The 25,152-nt window shown below is 38.3% G+C and overlaps 1 protein-coding gene across 1 annotated transcript in view; it reads left to right on the forward strand.

Moving 5' to 3' along the window:
- Positions 1-456: 456 nt before the first annotated feature.
- LOC125918136 (YEATS domain-containing protein 2) overlaps positions 457-25,152 on the forward strand; it is a gene marked incomplete at both ends in the record, with an annotated part of 39,673 nt that continues 14,977 nt past the window's right edge. Inside the window, 9 exons of the mRNA XM_049624182.1 lie at positions 457-637; positions 5,141-5,380; positions 6,838-6,996; positions 8,634-8,737; positions 10,364-10,471; positions 10,999-11,181; positions 18,971-19,229; positions 21,990-22,151; positions 24,301-24,473. Of these exons, the coding sequence (XP_049480139.1) occupies positions 457-637; positions 5,141-5,380; positions 6,838-6,996; positions 8,634-8,737; positions 10,364-10,471; positions 10,999-11,181; positions 18,971-19,229; positions 21,990-22,151; positions 24,301-24,473 (1,569 nt within the window). The remainder of the gene's footprint in view (positions 638-5,140; positions 5,381-6,837; positions 6,997-8,633; positions 8,738-10,363; positions 10,472-10,998; positions 11,182-18,970; positions 19,230-21,989; positions 22,152-24,300; positions 24,474-25,152) is intronic.

Here is a 25,152-nt window from a genome sequence, read left to right on the forward strand (position 1 = left end):
TTAAAGAGTTATATTCTTGATAGTGTTGAGAATGGGAAGAAGATATATAGTAAACAAAAGGAAATAAGTGATATAAAGAAGAGAGTAGCTGGGGGACAAGGGAGTTGCTTTAGCTAGGTTGGTTAGGGAAAGCCTCTCTGAGAAGGTGACATTTGATTGAGACTTGATGAGAAAGAGGCAGTCATACAGGGATTTGTGGGGGAAGAGTGTTCTAAGGCATAGAAACAGCAAATAGTCCCAAATTATATGATTGGTTTCACTGGGTTATTTATCTATTAAACCAGACTAGATTACATTCTGGGGTAAGTCCTTTAGTTCTTAGATTGAAATTGCCTTTGAAGTATGATTAAAAATCATTTGTTACATCTCTTAGACTACCACGTTCTTAGACAAGCTTGGGGCTTTCTGTGACACTGATGATGGATTCATGAGTCCAATTGTTGCCTGATTGTGTAGGTAGTGGATGTTGAGCTCCACCGACATTCTCTTGGAGAAGACTCCATTTATCCTCAGTCTTCCGAGTCAGACATCTCTGATGCCCCACCATCTTTGCCTTTGACCATTCCAGCCCCAGTGAAAGCTTCCTCACCGATAAAGCAGTCACATGAGCCAGTACCTGATACTTGTGTGGAGAAAGGTAATATATTTTTCCTTATATGGAAATGAATTTTTCCTTGTACAGAGGAATCACTCTCTGGGGCATTCCTTTCTCTCATTTGCATAATATGATATTGAACTGCTTCCTGTAGAGACTGAGGAGTGTATGGAAAATAAGTTTTCCATAAATAGGCATGCTGCCTCTACCTATACAGTCCAGTTTTGAAAATAGCCAAATCCTTATTCTCAGAAAAAATTTTTTCATGAAGTTCTACATGTTTTATAGAATATAAAACTTACTAAAAGACATTAAATGTTCATTTTTTGATGATTATAATGGTTTCTTCTGACATGTTATAGGAAGAGTTTTTGGTTGTGTGTCTAGTTGTGTGAACAAGAAACTGAATGTTAAGTATCTATTATTTAAAGTACAATGTAACAACTGACACCACAGAAATACAAAGGATTATAAGAGAATATTATGAAAACTATTTATGACAACAAATTGGACACCCTAGAAGAAATGGATAAATTCCTAGAAACATATAACCTCCCAAAACTGAATCAGGAAGAAATTGAAAATTTGAACAGACCAATTACCAGCAGTGAAATTGAATCAGTAATCAAAAAATGCCCAACGAACAAAAGTCCAGGGCTAGACAACTTCACAGGTGAATTCTACCAAACATTTAAAGAAGAGTTAATACCTATACTTCTCAAACTATTCTAAAAAATAGAGGAGGAAAGAAAGCTTCCAAATTCATTCTCTGAGGCTAACATTACCCTCACACTGAAACCAGATAGGCACTACAAAAAAAGGAGAACTGCAAGTCACTATCTCTGATGAATGTAGACACAAAAATCCTCAACAAGATATTAGCAAATCACATCCAGCAATTCATTAAAAAAATCATTCACCGTGATCAAATGGGATTCATTCCTGGGATGCAAGTGTGGTTCAGTATTTGAAAACCAATCAGTATGATACACCACATCAACAACAGAAAGGATAAAAACCATATCATTTCAATAGTTGCAGAAAAAGCATTTGACAAAATACATCATTCTTGATAGAAACTTTCAACAGAGTAGGTCTAGAGGAAACATACCTCAACATAATAAAGGCCATATATGAAAAAACCCATAGCTAACATCCTACTCAATTCCCCTAAGGTCAGAAACGAGAAAAGGATGTTCACTCTCACCACTTTTATTCAACATGGTACTAGAAGTCCTTGCCACAGCAATCAGACAAGAAAAACAAATCAAAGGCATCCAAATTGGTAAGGAAGAAGTATCACTGTTTGCAGATGACATGATACTATATATAAAAAACCCAAAGACTCCACCAAAAAACTACTGATAAATGAATTCAGTAAGGTCACAGGGTACAAAATCAATATACAGAAATCTGTTAACATTTCTATACACTAACAATAATAATAAGCAGAAAGAGAAATCAAGGAAACAGTCCCATTTACAATCATACTAAAAGAATAAAATACCTAGGAATAAACTTAAGGAAGTGAAAGATCTATATTCTGAAAACTGTAAAACATTGATGAAAGAAATTGAAGATGACACAAGCAAATGGAAAGATACTTGATACTCATGGATGGAAGAATAAATATGTTAATGTGTCCAGACTGCCCAAAGCAATTTAATGCAATCCCGATGAAAATACCAACAGCATTTTTCATAGAACTAGAACAAACCCAAAATTTGTATGGAACTACAAAAGACCCCCCCCAAAGAGCCAAAGCAGTCTTGAAAAAGAATAAAACAGGGGTGCCTGGGTAGCTCAGTCGGTTAGGCCTCCGACTTCGGCTCAGGTCACGATCTCGTGGTCCGTGAGTTCGAGCCCCACGTCGGGCTCTGGGCTGATGGCTCAGAGCCTGGAGCCTGCTTCTGATTCTGTGTCTCCCTCTCTCTCTGCCCCTCCCCCGTTCATACTCTGTCTCTCTCTGTCCCAAAAATAAATAAATGTTAAAAAAAGAAAAAGAATAAAACAGGTGGTGTCACAATCTCAGATTTCAAGATCTGTTACAAAGGTGTAATAATCAAAACACTATGGTACTGGGACAACAGCAGACACATAGATGAATGGAACAGAATAGAAAACCCAGAAATAAACCCATGCTTATATTGTCAATTAGTTTTTGACAAAGGAGGCAAGACTATGCATTGGGAAAAAGACAGTCTCTTCAACAAATGGTATTGGGAAAACTGGACAGCAGCATATAAAAGAATGAAACAGGACCTCTTTCTTTCACTATACACAAAAACTCAAATGGACTAAGGGCCTAAAATGTGAGACCTGAAACCATAAAAATCGTAGAAGAGAGCCCAGGCAGTAATTTCTCTGACACCTGCAGTAGCAACATTTTTCTAGATATGTCTCCTGAGGCAAGAGAAACAAAAACAAAATAAACTGTTGGGACTACATCAATATAAGAGCTTCTGCACAACAAAGGAAACCATCAACAAAACCAAAAGACAACCTAGTGAATGGAAGAAGATATCTGAAAATGACCTATCAGATAAAGGGTTAGTATCCAAAATGTATGAAGAACTGATACAACTGAACACCAAAAAAAGAAATAATTCAGGTAAAAAAATGGGCCGAAGACATGAACAGACATTTCTCCAAAGAAGACATACTGTTGGCCAACAGACACATGAAAAGATGCTCAACATCACCCATCATCAGGGAAGTGCAAATCACAACCACAAGGAGATATCACCTCACACTGGTCAGAATGGCTAAAATCAACAATGCAAGAAACAGCAAGTGTTGGCAAGGATGTGGAGAAAAGAGAACCCTTGTGCACTATTGGGGGGAATGCAGACTTGTGCAGCCACTGTGGAAAGAACAGTATGAACGTTCCTTAAAAAATTAAAAATAGAATTACCGTATGTATGATGCAGTAATTCCACTACGGTATTTACCCAAAGAATACAAAAGCATGAATTTGAAAAGATGCACACAGTATTATTGCAGCATTATTTACAACAGCCAAATTAAGAAGCAGCCCAGGTGTTCATTGATGAATGGATAAAGATGTGCTATATATGTATAATGGAATATTACTCAGCCATAAAAAGACTCAAACTTGCCATTTGCAACATGGATGGCTCTAAAGAGTATTTAAGTTCTTTTAAGTAGGGTTTTTTTTATTTAACAAGTGAGCTATTAATTAGCAAAGTTGTCACAAAGCAAAAACAGAAGTCATCTCATATGGAAACAGTTATAAGGAAAGAAATGAAATTCAAAGCAGTCAAGTTTCATCTCCAGGAATTGGTGCAGGTAAAATGTTTACTAGGATGTATGGTTTCAGCTAAGGTAGAGATTAAGTTTATGGATTATATATAGAAACCAGAGTGACTAGTAATAAAAATAAATAAATAAATAAGTGGAAGTCCGAGAAAGACAAATGCCATGTGATTTCACTTGTATGTGGAGTTTTAGGAACAAATGAACAAAAAAAAGGAGACCAACAAAAACAATAGACTCTTAATTATAGAGAACAAACTGATGGTTACCAGAGGGGAGATGGATAGGGGAATGGGTGAAATAGGTGGTGAGGATTAAGGGTACACTTGTGATGAGCACTGAGTAATGTTTAGAGTTGTTGAATCACCATATTGTACACCTGAAATTAATAGAACACTGTGTGTTAACTGTACTGGAATTAAAAATATAAGATTCATCATCAGCAAATGTATTTTGACTACTGTATTTTTTCATTTAATAAGTATATATATCATTAAATCACTTCTCTTATATAAAACTGGTTCTAAATGGCATCAATTTACTCTCTCAGCCTATATTTTAATGTGATGTTAATAATTTAGTCCTTTTATAAATTTTAACTATTCTTTAAATTTCAGTTGCATCTTCTTCATGGGCATTTAGCAAAATAGGGCATTATTAGATGAAGCAAATGCTTTCTTTTTTTTTTTTTAATTTTTTTTTTTTAACTTTTTTAATTTATTTTTGAGACAGGGAGAGACAGAGCTTGAACAGGGGAGGGTCAGAGAGAGGGAGACACAGAATCTGAAACAGGCTCCAGGCTCTGAGCTGTCAGCACAGAGCCCGACGCGGGGCTCGAACTCACGTACCGCGAGATCATGACCTGAGCCGAAGTCGGACGCTTAACCAACTGAGCCACCCAGGCGCCCCAACAAATGCTTTCTTTTGAGTTTTTCTTTTTTTGTAATTTATAGTTTTTTAGTTCATATAAAAAATGGCAGAACATAATACACTTGTGTACTTTTTATATTATACATGCTTTATAGTTAACATTTTCTAATTTTTTGAAAGAAGCATTTTAATAAAATGATTCTAAACATAATTTACATTTCATCCAAAAATGTATAAAGGGTTCGTACATATGCCAATTGTGTTTTTTACTAGTGAGTGGTTTAAAGATGATTGTTGAAATAAGGGATCTTTATTGTTTCATTCTTTTTCCACGATAGTAAGGTTTTATGATTCCTAAGCAATTTCTGACTTGTCATTGACCTGTTTCCTTTCAAATAGGATTCCCAGCCAACACTGAAGCTGAGAGACACACTACATTTTATTCTTTGCCGTCTTCATTGGAACGGACGCCCACCAAAATGACAACATCCCAGAAAGTTACCTTTTGTTCTCATGGCAATTCAGCTTTTCAGCCAATAGCATCAAGCTGCAAAATTGTGCCACAAAGTCAGATTCCTAATCCTGAGTCACCTGGAAAGTCCTTCCAACCCATCACCATGAGCTGCAAGATTGTTTCAGGTATATAGGTGATATGTGTCAAGTTGATGTGTATAAAAAATTGTTGGAATGACAGAATGTATTATGGCTTTCTTTTTTTAAGTTCTTTTAAGTAGGGTTTTTTTTTATTTAACAAGTGAGCTGTTAATTAGCAAAGTTGTCACAAAGCAAAAACAGAAGTCATCTCATATGGAAATAGTTACAAGGAAAGAAATGAAATTCAAAGCAGTCAAGTTTCATCTCCAGGAATTGGTGCAGGTAAAATGTTTACTAGGATGTATGGTTTCAGCTAAGGTAGAGATTAAGGTTATGGATTATATATAGAAACCAGAGTGACTAGTAATAAAAAAGAAAAATTAGAGGCCTTTTGGTGTGGAGTTAAAGCTTTAAAGGTGGGAATTGGTTTGGGATTGAAATGTCTTTTATACTCTCTAACCACACAGAACATTACTCATTTCTGTTATCAGTGGGTAGTTCTGAGCCTTCACTTTCACTAAAGTTGAATTGTCCATTGTCTCATGACAGTCTCATGTTAGGTAGGCTTCTGGTAGGAATATACTTTATGGTTTTGACTATACCACTTCAGAAAAGACATGAAAGAGAGTCTGCAGAAATATCTAGGCAGTGGGAGCCTTCTGTATATGAAGGGAGAGAAAAGGAGTCTTTGGTGCTAAAAACAGACAACTAAGCAGAAATATCTAAGTTTTTGAAATTCATGAAAGGTGAAGGACGTATAATTTTACCTACAAGTTAGAAGCATTTTGGAACTTGCTGCTTCAGAGGTGAAATAGGCTGACATAGAAATTGGTTTGAAGTTTAGAGAAATTCATGGATGACACATTTGATCGATACAAAAACCATTGAGGATATTTAATGATACGTGGGTAACCTTTGAGAGTGTTCTGTGGGAACAGGTATCTCCGGATTGTGGCTCTGACATAGGATTGGCAGAGTTGTTTTGGGTGGGTGAATTTCCTACTTTCCTATTGGAAATTAATTGTAAATCAAGACTCCTGCCTGGTTTGTAAGTCTGTCTGTTCACTTATTTCCTCTAATTTTAGTGTCTTTGAGTGTAACCATAGTTATAACAATCTGCCCAAGTTGTTAAGAGTTTTATTTAGGGATTCAGCGGTTTCACGCTGTTATATAAAGCTCTGCTTTTTGAACTTTAATGTGCCTTGGGATGGGTGTATGGGGGAGAATCTTGTTAAAGTACAGATTTATATTTAGTGGGTCTTGGCTAGCATCTCAGAATCTGTTTTTCAAAAGCTCCCTGCTGATGCAAAGATGTGGAGAGGGAAATACACTAATCCCTGCCTCAGCTACACTGTTGCTGTTGCTCATTGTCTGAAATACACAGTCCCATTCTCTTTTCCCTGGTAGCCCTGCCCCTCTTGCATTATCTTCATCACCTTAGATGGGTTGAGTAGATCTCTTTTGTTTATTTGGTTTCTCTTTTCTCTTTTTTATTAATAAAGGTTCCCCCATATCAACTCCAAGTCCATCACCGCTGCCTCGAACCCCAACTTCCACTCCAGTCCATGTGAAGCAAGGCACTGCCAGCTCTGTCATTAATAATCCCTATGTTATCCTGGACAAGCCAGGGCAGGTTATTGGAGCCACCACTCCCACTACAGGTGTGCGTTTGATCAGTCTTTGTGTTATCCCAAAGGTTTGATCTTTCGTAAAGATGAAATCTTAGTGTGGACTTAGTAGTCATGTAATAGAGTAATGAAATCTTTATAAAAAGAGGAGAGGATCTGGAATAGTAACTCCAGTGCGGTTTCTTTCAGGGAAGATGTACTTTTTGTAAAAGTTGTATTTTTTAGGAATTTTTCTTTTTAATTTCTAAAGAGTAAAAGTGGGCCATAATTAATTTTCTTTAAAAAAAAAAAAAAGATGTTTTATTTTTATTTGGAAGATAATTCTTTTTTGGGCCTGCAAGCAGTGTAGTTATTTTCCAAATTAAACTTTAGAAAAAAGAATACCTTTGTGGACCATGTACGTGTTTCACCAGTCAAGTAAAAAAGTGATCTCTACTTTTCTGTGAATAAGGTAAATTTTGTGTGTGGGAAGGAAATTGAACTCTGCAGTTCTAAAAAGGGACCTCTGATAGGAAGAATAAGAATTGGATTCATTGTGTTTGTCACCATAATCTGTAACTACAGAGTGCTTTTCAGGTTTTTTCGCAGTATTTTCATTAACATTATTTTATGTAGTCCCTTCAATTAAACTATGTAAACACATGCTTCTAAGTTTCTGTAGCTTTAAGAGAAATAGTGAAAAGAGAAGTGACTACAATGAGACTGATTTTTTTTTTTTTTTTAAACATAATTGATTTAACACATGAATGTATGTTGGGTCTTTCCAGGTACTTTTTTTTTTAGAAAAGTTAGGTCCTTTAACCATGATTGTAACTGTGGAGCTCCTTTAAAAATGCTGCTTTCAGGGGTGCCTGGGTGGCTTAGTTGGTTAGGTGTCGGACTCTTGATTTCAGCTCAGGTCATGCATGATCTCACAGTTTGTGAGTTTGAGCCCCATGCTGGGCTCCACACTGAGCATGGAGCCTGCTTAAGATTCTCTCCCTCCTGCTCCATGTGCCTGCGTGTTCTCTGTCTCAAAATAAATAAACTTAAAAAAAAAAAAAAAGGCTTTCAGAAATTACTTAATAGCCTTTTGAATGTATTTAGAGATGCCAAATAGGAATCTTTGAGGGTGTTTAGTTTTAGGAATCAGCCAAAAGTCTTTGTAAGCAAGTTTGGTAAATGGAGCAGGTGATCAAATACCATTTTGGTCTTGATTTATTGTTGGCTATAGATAATGAGACTTACTGTTATCAGTCCCTAAAGGCAGTTGTACAGACGGAATATAAAATGTTTAATGTTGGCAGCACTTTGGAACAGGTCTAGCCTCCTGTGAAACTACTTTTATGGAGCCAGCATTCACTTGAATGCATACATTTGGCACATTGTTAAATAACCAATATCATTGTGTTCTGGTGTCTCTATTTAAATAGCAGAGTATATAATGTTTACTTATTTATTCTTCTATATGTCCTTACTAGCTTCTTGTCTGTTTTTAGGTTAACGAGGTGGTCAACTTCATAGGAGGAATCTCTAAGTGTTTTTTCTATAATAATTTCATGGTTGTGAGTTTTCAACCTTTGAAAATGAAAAATATTGGGGGAAAAGGGAAGGTTGGTGGAAAATACTTTAAAGTTACATTTTGTAAATTTTACTTTGTGCTTTATTTTTAAATATGCCTTGCTTATCAGGAAGTCCTACAAACAAGCTCTCTACTGCTTCTCAGGCCTCCCAAGGAACAGGTTCCCCTATTCCTAAAATTCATGGAAGCAGTTTTGTAACATCTACTGTCAAGGTAATACTCTTATTGCATTATTACACTTTGCCAGTTTCTAAACACAGTAAGTTCAAGCTCAGCAAGAATTTAAGTAGAATCTTCAAGCTAGTAAGAATCTTGAAGACCATCTACTCCAGACTCCCCTACCTTACTCTTGACCTTTTCCTAGTGTAGAAAGTGTTTTCTCAATACTTCCATCAGTTGGACAGTTGGTATCTATTTGAAAACTTACTATGATGAGGAGGCAGCTATTTTGAGGGGGGGGGGAGGGGTCAGTTTTGTTACACATTTTTCCTTATAAAATTTTTCCTTATTCATCTGGCAGTATACGTCTTTTCTTCCTATATTTGTACCAATAAGGAGTAAATACATTTTTTTTCTAGGTGTCAGCCATGTAGTTACTTGAAAATGATTCTTATCTTTCCACAATTTTTTTCTTTGTCCTCTCCCCCGCCTTCTTCAGAGTAAGAAGGCCTTTAAAATTAGAACTTAAGGTATGCTCTGACTTGTTCATCTAAGAGTGCTAGGTATCTGCTCATTGTTTAGCAAAGATAGTCCCTACTGTTTGGTTAGTTATTCAGCTTACTCATCATGGTCATGGCTGCCTAGAGACTTTGAGGTATAAACTCATGTGTGAGAAAGAACTAAGAATTCAGAGATCATCTCCTATGTGACTAGTGCTAACACAACATTTCTTATATGTAAGCAGTTAATGGTGATGCTGTTGAATAGTTTTCTGGTCCAAGGTGACATTTTTCTGAGTTCAGTGCTGTCTGTGAGCACGTGTTACATGAATGCCTAAATTGTAATAATTGCCTTGAAGGCTGTAATTCTCTGTCAGTCTGTTTTTTAATGTTTGTTGATCTTTTCGTTACACAGCTAAGCAGTGTTCTTAACTTTGTTACTTGTCCCTAATTTATGGCAAATTGCCTCTGAAATTTACAATTTGTATTTGAGAATTAGAGACAAGTGACAATAATTTTGAATGTTGACCTTCATTGTTTTTGCATTTAATAACTCTTCAGGTTCTTTTTGTTGTCTTTTAAATACTTATTGAAAAATTTCTGCCTGTGTTGGGTATTTATTTGGAGTAAAGATAAGTCAAGTTGTGTAAGTACGATTGAAAGGGTATAAATACTAAAACACTCTAACCACCTGTTACATTTATTTATTTAGTGCCTAGACTCTAGGGATAGAAAAGAAATAAAGTACAGTGTCAGTCTTTTTCAGTGGCTTATGACCTGGCAGGGGACTAGACATGTACACCAATGAGTCAGTCAAATGTTAGATAAGACTCTACATTGTTAGATAAGAGTCCACATTGTATCTACATTGTAGATAAGAGTCTACAAATGTTAGATAAGAGTCAAATGTATGATAAGAGTCTTTTCAGCCTGTGAGGGGCACAGATGAGTAGGTTCTTGCCAGGTTATAGCCTTTCCTTGCATTTGGTTTCTAAGACAATATTAAAATGCAAGTGTGGGGGCTTGGAAGACTCCAAAGAGTTTTGAGCTTTTAGTTTTCTTTTGTGTATTGGTTATGTTGCTAGAGGATGTCACAGATTTATATTAAATATAAGTGACTGGGATATCTGAAATCACTTATTGTATCATAATTGAACAGTGTATATTTTTACATACACAGCAGGAGGATTCTTTGTTTGCATCTATGCCACCTCTTTGTCCAATTGGGAGTCACCCTAAGGTTCAGAGTCCCAAGCCTATAACTGGAGGACTTGGAGCTTTCACAAAAGTGAGTATTTGTTAGGGCATTATCCCATGAGTTGATATGGTTTTGTTACATAATAATTTTTGTGGCATATTGGAGTTGACGGACACTACCTTACTACACGTTACTTTTTAGTATGCCTTAATTCTTAAGATCTTACTTCTGCAACATGTTTTCATTTATTCAGTAGTGTCCACAGGGCAGCCTTTGGAGTCCAGCAAGATGGTAACTCCAAAGAGCACAAACGTTGTGCGTGTTTGTTTCTTCTGCCATTTGCCACCAAAATCCAGAACAAATGGACTAGGTTGGGTTTGCAGAAATACAGGATCAAATCCAGATCCTACTTGTGGTCCTTTTGATAGCTCTTATGGGCTATATTTAAGCGGGGTTTTTTTGTTTGTTTTGTTTTTGTTTTTGTTTTACTCTCCTGGTGGGGTCAATTTTTACAGAGCTTCATTCATTCATTCATTCCTACAAGCTGAATAGATTCATATATTAGTGGCTTTTTTCATGGAATGTTTATTCAGTGTCATTATCATGTTTGTTGCCAGGTAATCATCAAACAGGAACCTGGTGAAGCCTCTCATGTGCCTGCAACAGGGGCTGCCAGCCAGTCACCACTCCCTCAGTATGTGACTGTGAAAGGGGGTCACATGATAGCTGTGTCCCCTCAAAAACAGGTCCTAACTGCTGGAGAAGGGACATCCCAGTCACCAAAGATCCAGCCCTCCAAGGTTTGAATTGGGTAGGGATGGGGAGGTCATTATGTAATTGAACATTATTTCCCTAAATAATAGGCAGGTGCTGACAAGATTCAGGTGATAGGATTGCTGATTCCAGGAAAACCTGTAGATGGAAGCCATGTTGGAAAAGCAAGTCAGTCAATGTTAAACCCATCTGCTCTTGCAGTAATCTTTGACAAGAGCAGCGGTGTGTCATGTAGAGGGCCCCAGAACAGTTGAGGAGGCAAAGGGACACTGTCATCTGACAATAAAGGTGATAGACTTCATGTACACAACTTCCCACTTGATTCAAGTGTAAAGGCCACGGGACCAAGGTCTACTGTTTTCTTTATTTCTGGTAGGCAAGTGCTACAGTTTACACCTCTGATGTTCAGGCTGTGTGATCTCTTTACTGACTCTTGACTCTTTTTTTTTTTCCTGATTCTTGACCCTCGAGAGAATTTATTTGTTTTATAATTTGGAGATGTGAGGAATTAATATATCGAGAGAAGTATAAAATTGCATGTAGATTCATGTTTTCCTGCATTGGTTGTGCTTATGAGTGCCTGTGTGTGTCCTCTTCTCATACGCTGTCTGTAATTCTCAAACAGCCTTGTAAGGTGGATACTCTGCACCCCATTTTACAAACAAGGAAGCTGTGGCTCTGAGGGGTCAACCAACTTCCTTAAGAGTTTATAGCTAACAAGTGACACAGGATTTGAACCTAGGTCTGCTGATTCCATAATCTTCCATTGCAGAGCTAATTAAAATTTGTGAGCCATTGTCTGGAACCTAAACACGCTTTTAGAACATAGTTAAATTAGCTCGTTTTGGGGGCAGATACATTGTAAAGCTATCCAGAATATTACATGAAGTGCTTTTCAACTTGAAAGCCAGCCTATCTAGGGATAGATGAATTGCTTTGAGAAGAGTACTTTAAAATAGAAAAATGGTTTTAGATATTTTGGTTAGTTTAGATAGCTACACATGAATTGAGACAAAAATTCATGTTCTAAAATCTGTATGGTTCTAAAATTTATAAGAATCCATTAACCACTTTCCCAAATTTATCTGGTCATGACTCATCTGATGATTAAAATATATAGATACTGACGCTCAGTTGGTTAAGTGTCCAACTTCAGCTCAGGTCATGATCTTGTGGTTTGGGAGTTCAAGTCCTGCATTGGGCTCTGCACTGACGGTGTGGAACCTGCCTGGGATTCTCTCTCCCTCCTTCTCTGCCTCTTTCCCACATGGACATGCATTCTCGCTCTCTCAAAATAAGTAAATAAATTAACTTTAAAACGTATAGATATAGATACTGAGGCCCCCATCAAACTTTCTGAATCAGAATATTCTTAGGGGCCCTAGGAATCTGGATTTTTATTAAGCTATCCTGCTGACTCATGTGATTAGGCAAAATTAGGAACCACCAAGCTATAGCATCATATTTGACTTTGGGGCTTCTCTAGCCAGAATCACGAAGACAGGCACCCCCAACTGCTTCCCAGTGCTCCATTTTTTTGGCCTTAGGGGTAAGCCTTTTGGCAAAGTCCTTTCTGTTACTATTATCTGGGCTTGTTACTCAGACACATTTTACATGTTCTTCAGAATCTAATTTGCTTCACCAAAGTTACATGGAATGTCTGATTTAGGTTTTTGAGTCAATAGTATTGCTGTTTATGCTCAGAAGCTCTGAACAAATTAGTTTCACTTTTTTACACTTTGCAGTTTGCAAATCCACTCCTCTGTGTTGCTGAACAACTGTATTGGCTTTCTTGTCACATTGCCACCTACTTAATGGCAATGCAGAACTAAGAAAAAATGGATGGGTTTGTGCTAGAATGCCCTGAATAGAGTTGAAGGGCACCTGAAAAAGGCATAGAGGAGTGTGAAAGAAATGCGCAAAAGCAGAAGACCATGAGAAAAGACATTTCCTGTTTACCTAGGAAATTTAGTGTATGCTTTGGACTCCAGATAAGGAGCTGTCTGCAAGTACAGACTGTCCCTGGTTATTGCTGAAGTGCCTGCCCAGAAAGCAGAAGCTTGAGCAAAATGATACTGTTTTACCTTCCATTCAACTTTGGCACAATAGAAATACAGCTTATCTTTTTTCATGAAAGTAGAGAGGTGCTGTTTTAAGGGACAGCTAAGTACTTAGTGGGTTCGTGTGAGAAAGAACCAGTGTGACATAGTAAAAAGAATGTGAGCTTTGGAGTTAGAGCCTTTTCCAGATCTCAGCCACTCCTTGCTTGTGTGACCTGGGCAGGTTTGTCTTCCTAAACTTTGTTTTTTCATCTAGTAAAAGGGAGTAATACTCTCCTCTGCCTTTCAGAGTTATAGGAGAATTAGAAACCATTGTACATGAAGGACTTAGCACAGAGCGAGTGCTTAATAAATGATAGTAGCTTAAATGACTACGGACAAATCCTATGTAAATGTGCAGGAGTACCATGTACTTATCATTAAGTACTAAATCATAATTGGCCATACTCTTCAGTGTCTGGAGAGAAAATTGCATACATAGAATCCTTACTTTCTGGTTGTTAAAGTAAATTCTGACTTGCAAAGGTCTGTACAGAGCACAAACAAAAACACTGAATCAGAGCATGAATCAAAGTGAAATATTTACAACAATATAGAACAAAGGGTGTCTGCTTTGTGACACTAAAGGAAGTTAGGAATGCAGAGAGAAGTGAATGGGAAAAGTTCACGTTCTAGGCCAAAGTGTTATATTGTAAAAAAAAAAAAAAAAGAAAAAAGAAAGAAAAACTAATTTGAGGTTATAGTGACCTACTTAAGAGTCTTCCTTATGATGTCTGTAGACAGCTGTGAGTAGGATTTTCCCCAGTAGAATTCCAGACTTCCTCATTCTCTCTTTTTTCAAACAAGATGGGGGGAGTTGAGGGGTGCTAATCTTGCCAGTGGTATGCTCCTAGTGGATAAGCTCTGCTAATCAAAACTGCCCTCCTGTGGCCAACTTGGGATACCACATTTTATTTAGCTCTTGGGAGAGATTACATATGTCATATCCTGGAAATTTTGAAGCCGTTGAGTGAGAATAGAGGTTGATACAGCTGAGAAAAGCAAGTTAAGATGCATGGAGTTTTAGAAAAGAAAATAGGTCCAATCCATATGTTTTCCTTTAAGATTTTTTTGCTTTGTTTGTTGGTTTAGGAACACGAAAATAGGGGCGCCTGGGTGGCTCAGTCGGTTCGGCGGCCGACTTTGGCTCGGGTCATGATCTCACAGCTTGAAGGCATATAGGTTCGAGCCCCATGTTGGGCTCTGTGCTGCCAGCTCAGAGCCTGGAGCCTGCTTCAGATTCTGTGTCTCCCCTCTCTCTCTGCCCCTCCCCTGCTCATGCTCTGTCTTTCTCTCTCTCTCAAAAATAATAAACATTTTAAAAAACTAAAAAAAAAAAAAAAGGAACATGAAAATAGATGATGTGTAATTTAGTTCATGCAGTGAATTACCAAATTTGATATATTCAGGAAATGTGAAGACTCTTGTCTTGGGAAAAAAAAGTTTGACTACTATAAAAGAGAAATACAAAAACCAGAAGCCTAAGTTTTTCTTTCACTCATAAAAGACCAGTAGGCAGTTCTAGTATGTCGCTTCGACAATCATCAAGAATCTAGACACTCATATCTTGTTGCTCTGCCATTCTCAAAATTTGGTTCTCAAGTTGTGGGCTAATAAGATAACCATTTTATCTCATGCCACCATGTTTGCATTTCTGGCCAGCAGGAAGAGAAAAGGAGGTGTAAGGAGGTATAACCCAAAATTTGCACTCATCACTTCTCTTCCTATTCTTTTAGCCAGAAATCAGAAGACCAGCCCTAGGCTGGGAAATATTTTATGTGGCCATGTCCACATAGCTAAAAACCGGGAGCTCTCTTACTATGAGAGAAAACAAGAATGGATATTGGGATTCAACTGGCACTTTGTGCCGTATTCCAAAAATGTTTTCCTACGTTAAGAAACTTTTTTTTCCATAAATACACAGAAAAGTTCTTGATTGGGGTGCCTGAGTGGCTCAGTTGGTTGAGCATCTGACTCTTGGTTTCACCTCAGGTTATGATCTCATGGTTTCTGGGTTCAAGCTCTGCTTTGGGCTCTGCGCTGACAATGTGGAACATGTTTGAGATTCTCTCTCTCTCTCTGCCCCTCCCCTGCTTGCTCGTGTGCTTGCTCGCTCTCTCTCAAAATAAATAAATAAACTTAAAAAAAAAAAAAAGCTGATTAATAAGAAGAGTTTATACTTCCACATCTGTAGGGGAAGTGACTATGCCCAGCTCTGGCCACAGCGACACTCCATGTTGCCTTCAGAATGAGGCTTATACAGTCAGAGTAGAGAGATCTGGATTGTTTTAACCATGCCAGTATAGCTGGGAGGATTTTTCTTCTCTATTCTAAGTTAACTTGCTTTTCCCCATTGAGTCTTTGAGTCTTTTCTTCTTCCTTTCCATCCTTCCTTTCCATCCTGCCTTAAACTTACATGAAAGTGGAGAGACTTTGGTAATGAATCCTATAATGCCCATTACCCAGTTTCAACAATTATCAACATTTTGCTAATCTTATTTCTCTTTCTAGGATATTTTAAAGCAGATACCACTTGGTATATACTTTAATTTCTTTTTGACCTAATGAGTCTAGGATTTAAGACTAAGATCCTCTGCCCTAGCCGAATGCTTATCCATTTGGTACTCTGTATCCTTTGCATCTTCATGTAACCTCATAAATTACTGTTCTTCAGTTAATTATAACCAGTGCCATGGAGAGCAGCAGCTATCATTTACTGTGTTCATCATACTGGCTAGGCATTTGATAAACTTATCCTCATTTATGCCTCATGATCTTATCCATATTTTATAAATGAGTTGTCTAAGGCTAAAGCTCACAAACATTAAATAACTTTTCCAGCTACAAACTAGTGGAACAAAACTGGGAGACCAGGTCTGACTGCTTATAAAGTCCCGTACTCTTTGTTCTTTGTTACACGGTGATTTATAACACTTGATTAGGGGACCGTTTTCTTCACATCAGTCATATTGTCCAAGCATGTGGCCAGTGTGTTTTACTGTATTCACATTCTTTGAAAAGAAACCATGTATGATTTATTAATTATTTAACTTAAGAGTTTCATTCATCAGTTGCATGTTTATCATTTATCTTAGGTAATCCTGTTGTTTTTAGTTGAAAAAAGATGCTAAAATTTCAGTAAAATACAATGATATAATCAATACCCATGTATCCTCCACCCCAAATTAACACGTTCATATTTATTTCATCTCATATTTTCTCCTAGTAAAACATGACAGAGTTGAAGTCCACTTTGTTCTTCCCCAGAGCAACACTATCATGAATGTGAATGTAGCTTTCGAGTTCATACTTTGTATTGCATAAATCCATAGCCATAAATAGCATGTAATGTTGTATATTTTGAAGATTTACGTAAAATATATTTTTATATATATATATATTCTGTTGTTCTTCAGCTCCCCTTCCATTCAGGATTTGTACTGTCAGTCTGTTGATGCTGATACATGTAGTTCTAGTGTATGCTATTCCATTGTCTGTCTTATACCACAATTTATCCATTACTCTACCTGTAGACATTAAGTATGTTGCTACATGTTATAGGTATTAAGTTTGTTGACAGTTTTTTGTAATTATAAATAATGCTATCTTGGACATTATGTTCCCTTGAGCACGTGTCTAAGATTTCTCTAGGATACATTTCTAAAAGTAGAATTGTTACAACATGGAGTATGTGAATTTTCTTTTTTTTTTTTTTTTTTTATTTTTTTTTAATTTTTTTTTTTTAACGTTTATTTATTTTTGAGACAGAGAGAGACAGAGCATGAACGGGGGAGGGGCAGAGAGAGAGGGAGACACAGAATCGGAAGCAGGCTCCAGGCTCTGAGCCATCAGCCCAGAGCCCGACGCAGGGCTCGAACTCACGGACCGTGAGATCGTGACCTGAGCTGAAGTCGGATGCTTAACCGACTGAGCCACCCGGGCGCCCCTGAATTTTCAATTTTAGTGGATATGCCAGTACCTCTCTGGAGTGGCTGTACAAACTTACTTTTCTTTCATCAGGGAACAGATAGATGTTCCTATTTCCCCAGACCCTTTAGCCACTTCTTGGTGTTATCAGAGTTTAAAGTTTTTGACTCCAATCTGATGGGTGAGAAGTGCTTATGCTTTCTCATTTTCACTTTTAGAGAGCAGGTCTTTGGGTATTCTTTTAATCTTGTAAAAGACTCTTTGCAATAGTTCCTGGTGAGAAGTTCTTTTTTATGAAATAAAGAACTAGGAAGTGGAAACCCTGCCCCAATTTACCATTAATTGAATTGTTTCTTGTAATTTAACATCCTCTATTGACTTTGTCTGAAGAGTTCTGTAGTATTTTCTTACTTGAAAGAGTTCACTTTATAATATTTTCAGAACCAGATATTTTCAACTTTCATAATTTGGGTATTGGGTCTTTTAAAAAAATATTCTTGCTTAGACCTTTTAACCAAATGTTGACCTTTAAGGAAATGAAAAATTGGAAGTATTTAGAAAAAGATGACTTTTCTTAAAAATCAGTTGGAAGAAGGGGCACCTGGGTGGCTCAGTTGATTAAGTGTTCGACTTAGGCTCAGGTCATGATGTCATGGTCTGTGAATTTAAGCCCTGCATTGGGCTCTGTGCTGTCATAACTGCTCAGAGCCTGGAGCCTGCTTCAGAGTCTGTGTCTCCCTTTCCCTCTGCCCCTCCTCTGCTTATGCTCTGTCTCTCTCAAAAATAAATAAATATTTAAAAAATCTTTTAAAATGTATATTAAAAAGAGTTGGAAGCAAATACATTAAAAATATCAAGAGGTTATTTCTGGGGCATCTGCCTGGCTTAGTTGATAGAACATGCAACTCTTGGTTTTGGGGTGATGATTTTGAGCCCCATGTTGGGGGTAGAGTTTACTTTAAAAATAAATAAAATTGGGGCGCCTGGGTGGCTCAGTTGGTTGAGCGTCCGACTTCGGCTCAGGTCATGATCTCACAGTTCGTGAGTTCGAGCCCCGCATCAGGCTCTGTGCTGACGGCTCGGAGCCTGGAGCCTGCGTCACATTCTGTGTCTCCCTCTATCTCTGCCCCTTCCCTGCTCATGCTGTGTCTCTCTCTGTCTCAAAAATAAATAAACATTAAAAAAAATTAAAAATAAAAATAAATAAATAAATAAATAAAATTTATGGGGCGCCTGGGTGGCCCAGTTGGTTAAGTGTCCAACTTTGGTTCAGGTTATGATCTCACAGTTTGTGGATTTGAGCCCCGCATCGGGCTCTGTGCTGTCATAACAGCTCAGAGCCTGGAGCCTGCTTTGGATTCTGTGTCAGCCACTCTCTCTGCCCCTCCCCTGCTCATACTCCATCTCTCTCTGTCTCTCAAAAATAAATAAATGTTAAAAAAAAATTAATAAAAATAAGTAAAATTTTAAAATCGGTTATATCTGGAAAAGTAGAAATTTTTTCTTTGTATTTTTGTATTTTCTAAGTTTTTTTTAATTAAAAACACATAAAATAAGTTCTAGATAGTAGCTGGGGTTAAGACAAAAACTGTAGCTTTTTATTGTAATACTATCCAAAATGTGAGAAATGTTTTCACATCTATCATAGGTATCATTCCTAGAGGATTAAATTAAAGTCATAGCTAGAACTTTGCTTTGTTCTTTGCTAGAACAGAGTGACTGTTCTGTTCGAAGAGTCCTTGAAAGGACTGAGAAGAAGCACTGCTGGATTCTTCTCTATTTTCAACAGGTCGTTGGGGTGCCAGTTGGGTCCACTTTACCTTCAGCAGTGAAACAGGCTGTAGCAATCAGTGGCGGCCAAATCCTTGTAGCCAAGGCCAGCTCTTCTGTTGCCAAAGCTGTTGGTCCAAAGCAAGTTGTGACCCAAGGAGTTGCCAAAGCAATTGTGAGCGGAGGTGGAGGCACCATTGTTGCTCAGCCGGTGCAAGCCTTAACCAAGGCTCAGGTCACTGCCGCCGGCCCTCAGAAGAGTGGATCCCAGGGTTCAGGTAACTGATACTGTTGCGAGGCCCTTTCAGCAGCAGCTCTTTCTAAACTGTTCTTTGCTAGTGATTTTTTTCAGTGTTTGGTTCTAAGAAAACCTGTTGGTTAGTGCTATAAGGAGTATATAAAAATATGTTAATCTTCTTCATGTAACATTTTACGTAGAGATCTGTAAGTAGTTTAAGAGGGGTGTGTGTGTGTGTGTTTTAGCAAGAGTAATAGAAATAGAGGGTTTTTCTTGATAACTGCTTTCTGGTCTGACATAATTTTTGTTTGACCTTATCTCCACTTTGGGTTGTATTCAGACTTAAAATCTTGGGATGGTCATTTATCAGCAGCATTTTGAGATACTGATGTATCATTATATTGTATACCTGAAGCTCATGCTATATGTTAATTGTACTTGAATAAAAAAATTAAATTAAAAAAAGAAAACTTAAAAACTAAATAATAGGGGTGCTTGGCTGGCTCAGTTGGTACAGCATGTGACTCGATCTCGGAGTTGTGAGTTTGAGTCCCACGTTCGGTGTAGAGATTATGTAAAAATAAAATCTTAAAAACCCAAAACAATTCCAGAACCAACTTTATATATTCAAAATAAAATAGGGGCACCTGGGTGGCTCAGATGGTTACACTACCAACCCTTGATTTTGGCTCAGGTCATGATCTCACAGTTCGTGAGTTCAAGCAGGTTCTGCCCTGACAGTGTGGAGCCTGCTTGGGATTTTCTCTCTTTCTCTCTCTCTCCTTGTCCCTCTCCCTCCCTCCCTCCTGCTCCCTTCTCCCTCCCTCCCTCCCTGTCTCCCTCTCTCTCTTTCCCTGTCCCCCCTTCCCCCCCCAAATAAATACACTTGAAAAAATATAAAAAATAAATATAAAAGATTCATAAGAAAGAAGAAAAAGAAGGTAGTAGATGTCCAAAATAAAGATTTCAGAGGTGATGAATTGCTGGTGATGACAAAGTCCATTTGTGGCCTTAAAAAAGAGTGCTTGAGATAGATTGGAAGAAATGATCTTGGGAGTTTAGAAAATGAAGTACCTGAGAAGCCAGAGAATTAAACAGGTCATCTGCAGTGCTGTCACTGAGGATGACAGTTGTTGGCATACAGCAAGACTGAGTCAGGAGTCAGTCTTTAGCAAGTGAGGGGAAATGACTAGGGGTTCAGTAAATGAGAGTAGAAAAGCAAGGGGTAAGGTGGTAGAGCCATGCATGATCCTAACAGGAGCCAGCAGGTTTTTCCTCTGGAATGAGGGGTGGTAATGGTCTGAAAGCCAAACTGGAGAGCAAAAAGGCTTCTCTTCTAGTCCTGGCCCTCATACACTGAGGTAAGATTAAAAAAAACAAACAAAAAACCAGCTTTTAGCTAAGGGGCTGCAGAAGAAGTCCTATCTTCAGAAGACTTTTAGTGTTTAGTTACACAAAAAGACATTAAGGTTGAAAGAGGTGGAGATTCTAAAGGGTGTAATTGACCACAGCAGGAATTCCTGGGGGCTTGGTGAAAGAGATGGGGGAGGAGGAGGGCCTGAGAAGGTGGACTCAGATCAGGAATGGAGAGCAGTTTGGGGCTGGACTTCCGGGTATGGGTGACAGACCAGAGAGGTTTGCTGAGATGCATATGGTGTAAAGTGGGATTAGTTCTGGCAGTAGTGGAGAGATAATGGCACTCAGTTTTAATATCAGTCCCTGATGTTTTGGGGCAGCTTCTAGGTTCTTGGTTCCCCAAACCTTGCACAGTGAAGTAGTAATGAGAAGGAGGACTAGTCCAGCAGGCTGGAGGAGGCCATGAGAGTCCTTTGCCTCTGGTGACTCACATGGTTCTGTATGCTTCATTTTGTGGGGATTTGGATTCAGAGCATTTGCAGAAGTTTTGATGTGTAAGTCTCCAATTAAGAATCTCATTTAAAGGTTTACAGCCCTGTGCATTGAGAAGTAAATTCTAAGGGATAAGCGAAAGCTCTTTGACATAGGTAAGACTGAATTATAGTTTCATAGTATATGTGCCAGTTGTTAACTGTGGCATTTTCTTAGTTCTTAGAAAGTGAGAGAGATAAGAAGTCTAGTTTCAAATCAGTAGATTCATTCATCACTAGCAATTGATTGGAGGGGCTTTAAACAATTGGGAGGAAATATACATTCATCCATAAATAAGGTGATTATTTCATTGATTGTCTAAACTATAGTATTTGTGAGAGTAAAAAGAGTTACTATTTTTTTCTTAATTTTTTTTTTTTTAACGTTTATTCATTTTTGAGAGACAGAAACAGAGTGTGAGTGGGGGAGGGTCAGAGAGAGAGGGAGACACAGAATCTGAAACAGGCTCCAGACTCAGCTGTCAGCACAGAGCCCGACGCGGGGCTCAAACTCACGGACCGCGAGATCATGACCTGAGCCAAAGTCGGAGGCTTAACTGACTGAGCCACCCAGGCGCCCCAAGAATTACTATTAATAATCATTGGGACACAGGTATAAACTGGAACCGTTCTGGGCAAACTGGGACATATGGTCATCCTATTTATGTACAAATATTCCTTTCTAGTTTACAGCAAGCTCTTCTAGTATATAGATTATTTTTTAGGTAGCAAGATATTTAAGACTGTCCACCTTGTGTATTTAAGAAAACTGTAGAGTTTACTGTGTATGTTTTTCAGTAAGTATCTTACTACGTTGTTTTAATTTTAGAGATAGCATTGACCTCAGTTCAAATTTATCATAACTGTTTTTCCTCTTTTTTTTTTTTTTTTCCTTTTCCCCTTTACCATTTTAGTAATGGCAACATTACAGCTACCAGCCACTAATCTGGCCAACTTGGCAAATTTGCCTCCTGGCACCAAACTCTACCTTACAACGAACAGCAAGAACCCTTCAGGAAAAGGAAAACTGCTGCTGATCCCTCAAGGAGCCATCCTACGAGCTACCAACAATGCTAGTTAGTCCATCATTAAATCTTTGGTTCTTGGGCCTCTGGGTATGTTCATTTCACCCACCCAGGGGCAGCTCTTACCTGTTTCAGGAAGTATTTCCATAGCTCTGCATGATGGTAGTATTTGCCCACATGGATTTAAAACATGCATATAATTTAACTAGAAGTAGGCTTAAACGATCATAGTCCTAGGAGGTGATACTGTTATTTTGTATTTATCTACTCAGAGTTTGGGATCAGATACAAAATACATTGGAGAGGTATGGCTACTGAAGGTGTGTTGAGAGAAACCTGTCCATGTGAACTGTAAACAAAAAAGAGTTCTTCCTTTTCAGTGATATCTAGAAATGTGACACCTGTGGAGAAGTTAGCTGAGAGCCTATATTTATTTTGGAGGGGATAGGAATAGGAGTGGAATCAAGTGTGTCTGCCTGCCATTATTTAGATGTGCATGTTAAGTTTGCTAGGTTTGGAGATGGAAAGAGAAATAGAGAGTCAGCCTTAGTGTACAAGCCTTAAAACCCCAAGGAAATTAGGTGGTTTATCTAGATTGACAAACTTTTGTTTTGACATACAGAGAAAACAATTTGGTGTTGGAAAGGAAAGGTAAAGGGAATTATTTCCCTCTCAATCAGAAGTAAAATTGGTATAACCTCACACCGGTCAGAGTGACTAACGTGAACAAATCAGGAGACTAGATGCTGGCGAGGATGTGGAAAAACGGGAACCCTCTTGCACTGTTGGTGGGAATGCACACTGGTGCAGCTGCTCTGGAAAACAGTGTGGAGGTTCCTCAAAAAATTAAAAAGAGAACTACCCTGTGACCCAGCAATAGCACTGCTGGGAATTTACCCAAGGGATACGGGAGTGCTGATGCATAGGAGCACTTGTACCCCAATGTTTATAGCAGCACTTTCAACAGTAGCTAAATTATGGAAAGAGCCTAAATGTCCATCAACTGATGAATGGATAAAGAAGATGTGGTTTATATATACAACGGAATACTACTTGGCAACGAGAAAGAATAAAATCATGCCTTTTGCAGCATTATGGATAGAACTGGAGGGTATTATGCTAAGTGAAATAAGTCAGAGAAAGATATCATATGTTTTCGCTCATATGTGGATCTTGAGAAACTTAACAGAAGACCATGGAGGAAGGGAAGGGGAAAAAAATAGTTAACAAACAAGGAGGGAGACAAACCATAAGAGACTCTTAAATACAGAGAACAAACTGAGGGTTGATGGTGCAAGGGAAGAGGGGAAAGTGGGTGATGGGCATTGAAGAGGGTCCTTGTTGGGATGAGCACTGGGTGTTGTATGTAAGCCAGTTTGACAAATTATGTTAAATAAGATTTAAAAGCACCCCCCCTCCCCAAGTATAATTGGTATAATAGGTTCACTAAAAATTAGCCACTCTTGCCAAAATGTAGTGTGTGAGCTAGTCGCCATTTTGTTTACTAACTATAATGGGTGATTTCTGCTCTCTCACCCTGGCATTTTTTCCTCCTACTTAAGCTGTAGTATATAAAAGATATGTAAGAAAAGGACAATGTGAGTATTCCACAAGTCACCCAGAGAGCTATTTAGGTTTTAGTTTGTATATATTATGTCACCAAGTGGGAAGTAAAAAAAATTCAAAGGCTTTAAAGTAGAATTTTAAAAGGAAAAAAAAATGGGGCCCTGGAGTCATTATGAATGTGAAGAAAATCAGTTTTTTCTGGGGCAGAGGGCAACAGAAAAGGTACTGTAAAATTACACTAAATTCCAGCAGTTTCACTGAAATCAAATGAGATGCCAGAATGTTTATAAGCACTTCTCTGAGCACATTCCAGTCAGCACTTGGTTAAAAATGTCACTATCACACTCTTTCTTGATGTCCCACACTAAGTCAAAACTCTTGTTAAAGTTAAGTTTTTCATTGTACCGAGAGCTGAACTAGTCAACTGTCCTTCAGTTGGAAGTAGATCAGTCTTCAGTTCTAGGATGTTCTTCTCACTCTTGTCACAGAATAGATACATTACAGAAAAGAAAGGAGAAAATAGAAAAGGGAAGGAATGTCGCTGTAAGGGAAACATCCCTCTGGGCTCATCTATCTTTCTGTTAAGCCTCTTAATACCTTTTCTGATGTTGCTGTCATTTCATTGTATTTTCAGACCTCCAGTCTGGCTCAGCTGCGGGCAGTGGTAGTGGCGGAGGCAGCGGTGGCAGCGGCAGTGGCAGCGGAGGTGGAGGAGGAGGAACAGGAGGAACTCAGAGCCCTGCAGGCCCTGGAGGGATATCCCAGCACCTGACTTACACATCTTATATCCTAAAGCAAACGCCTCAGGTCTGATCGTTTGTGACTGGTGTCTTTTAAATCCTTTGGTTCCTTAATAACTGCCTTTAATTATAGTGGATTTATCTTTACATCTCTGGGATCAGGAGTCAATACTAACATTTTAGCTATGTTATGAATCTATATTATTTTGGGCTTGTTTTATGTTGAGACAAGAGGTCCTAGACATTCAGAAAGACTTAAGTAACTTTCCCAAGATGTCTCTGCTAAGCCAGTGATAGAATTTGGATTTAAACCCAGATCTTTCTGACTCAAAGAAAGATTTTTCCTATGCTTTTGCCTTCCAAATCCATGAGTTAGTGAGTAGTGTTCATGTGCAGTTGAAAATTTTCTCTTGGAAGGGAGTAACCAAAGAGGTACTATCAAGTTAAGGTATTTGGAGTTAGGTTGGATTCATGATTAGGAACAAGTTTCAACTTTCTTTCCCCTCATTGCTAAAGTCTTGACTCCTCTTTAAGAATTTTTGTTCTCAATGTTCTTACTAAGGATGGATAGTTATGAATCTTGAAAATTAAATCCAGATTTAAAGACTCGGTTGTGGGGCGCCTGGGTGGCGCAGTCGGTTGGGCGTCCGACTTCAGCCAGGTCACGATCTCGCGGTCTGTGAGTTCGAGCCCCGCGTCAGGCTCTGGGCTGATGGCTCGGAGCCTGGAGCCTGTTTCGGATTCTG

Source organism: Panthera uncia, unplaced genomic scaffold, assembly GCF_023721935.1.
Source record: "Panthera uncia isolate 11264 unplaced genomic scaffold, Puncia_PCG_1.0 HiC_scaffold_474, whole genome shotgun sequence".
Lineage (NCBI taxonomy): Eukaryota > Metazoa > Chordata > Mammalia > Carnivora > Felidae > Panthera > Panthera uncia.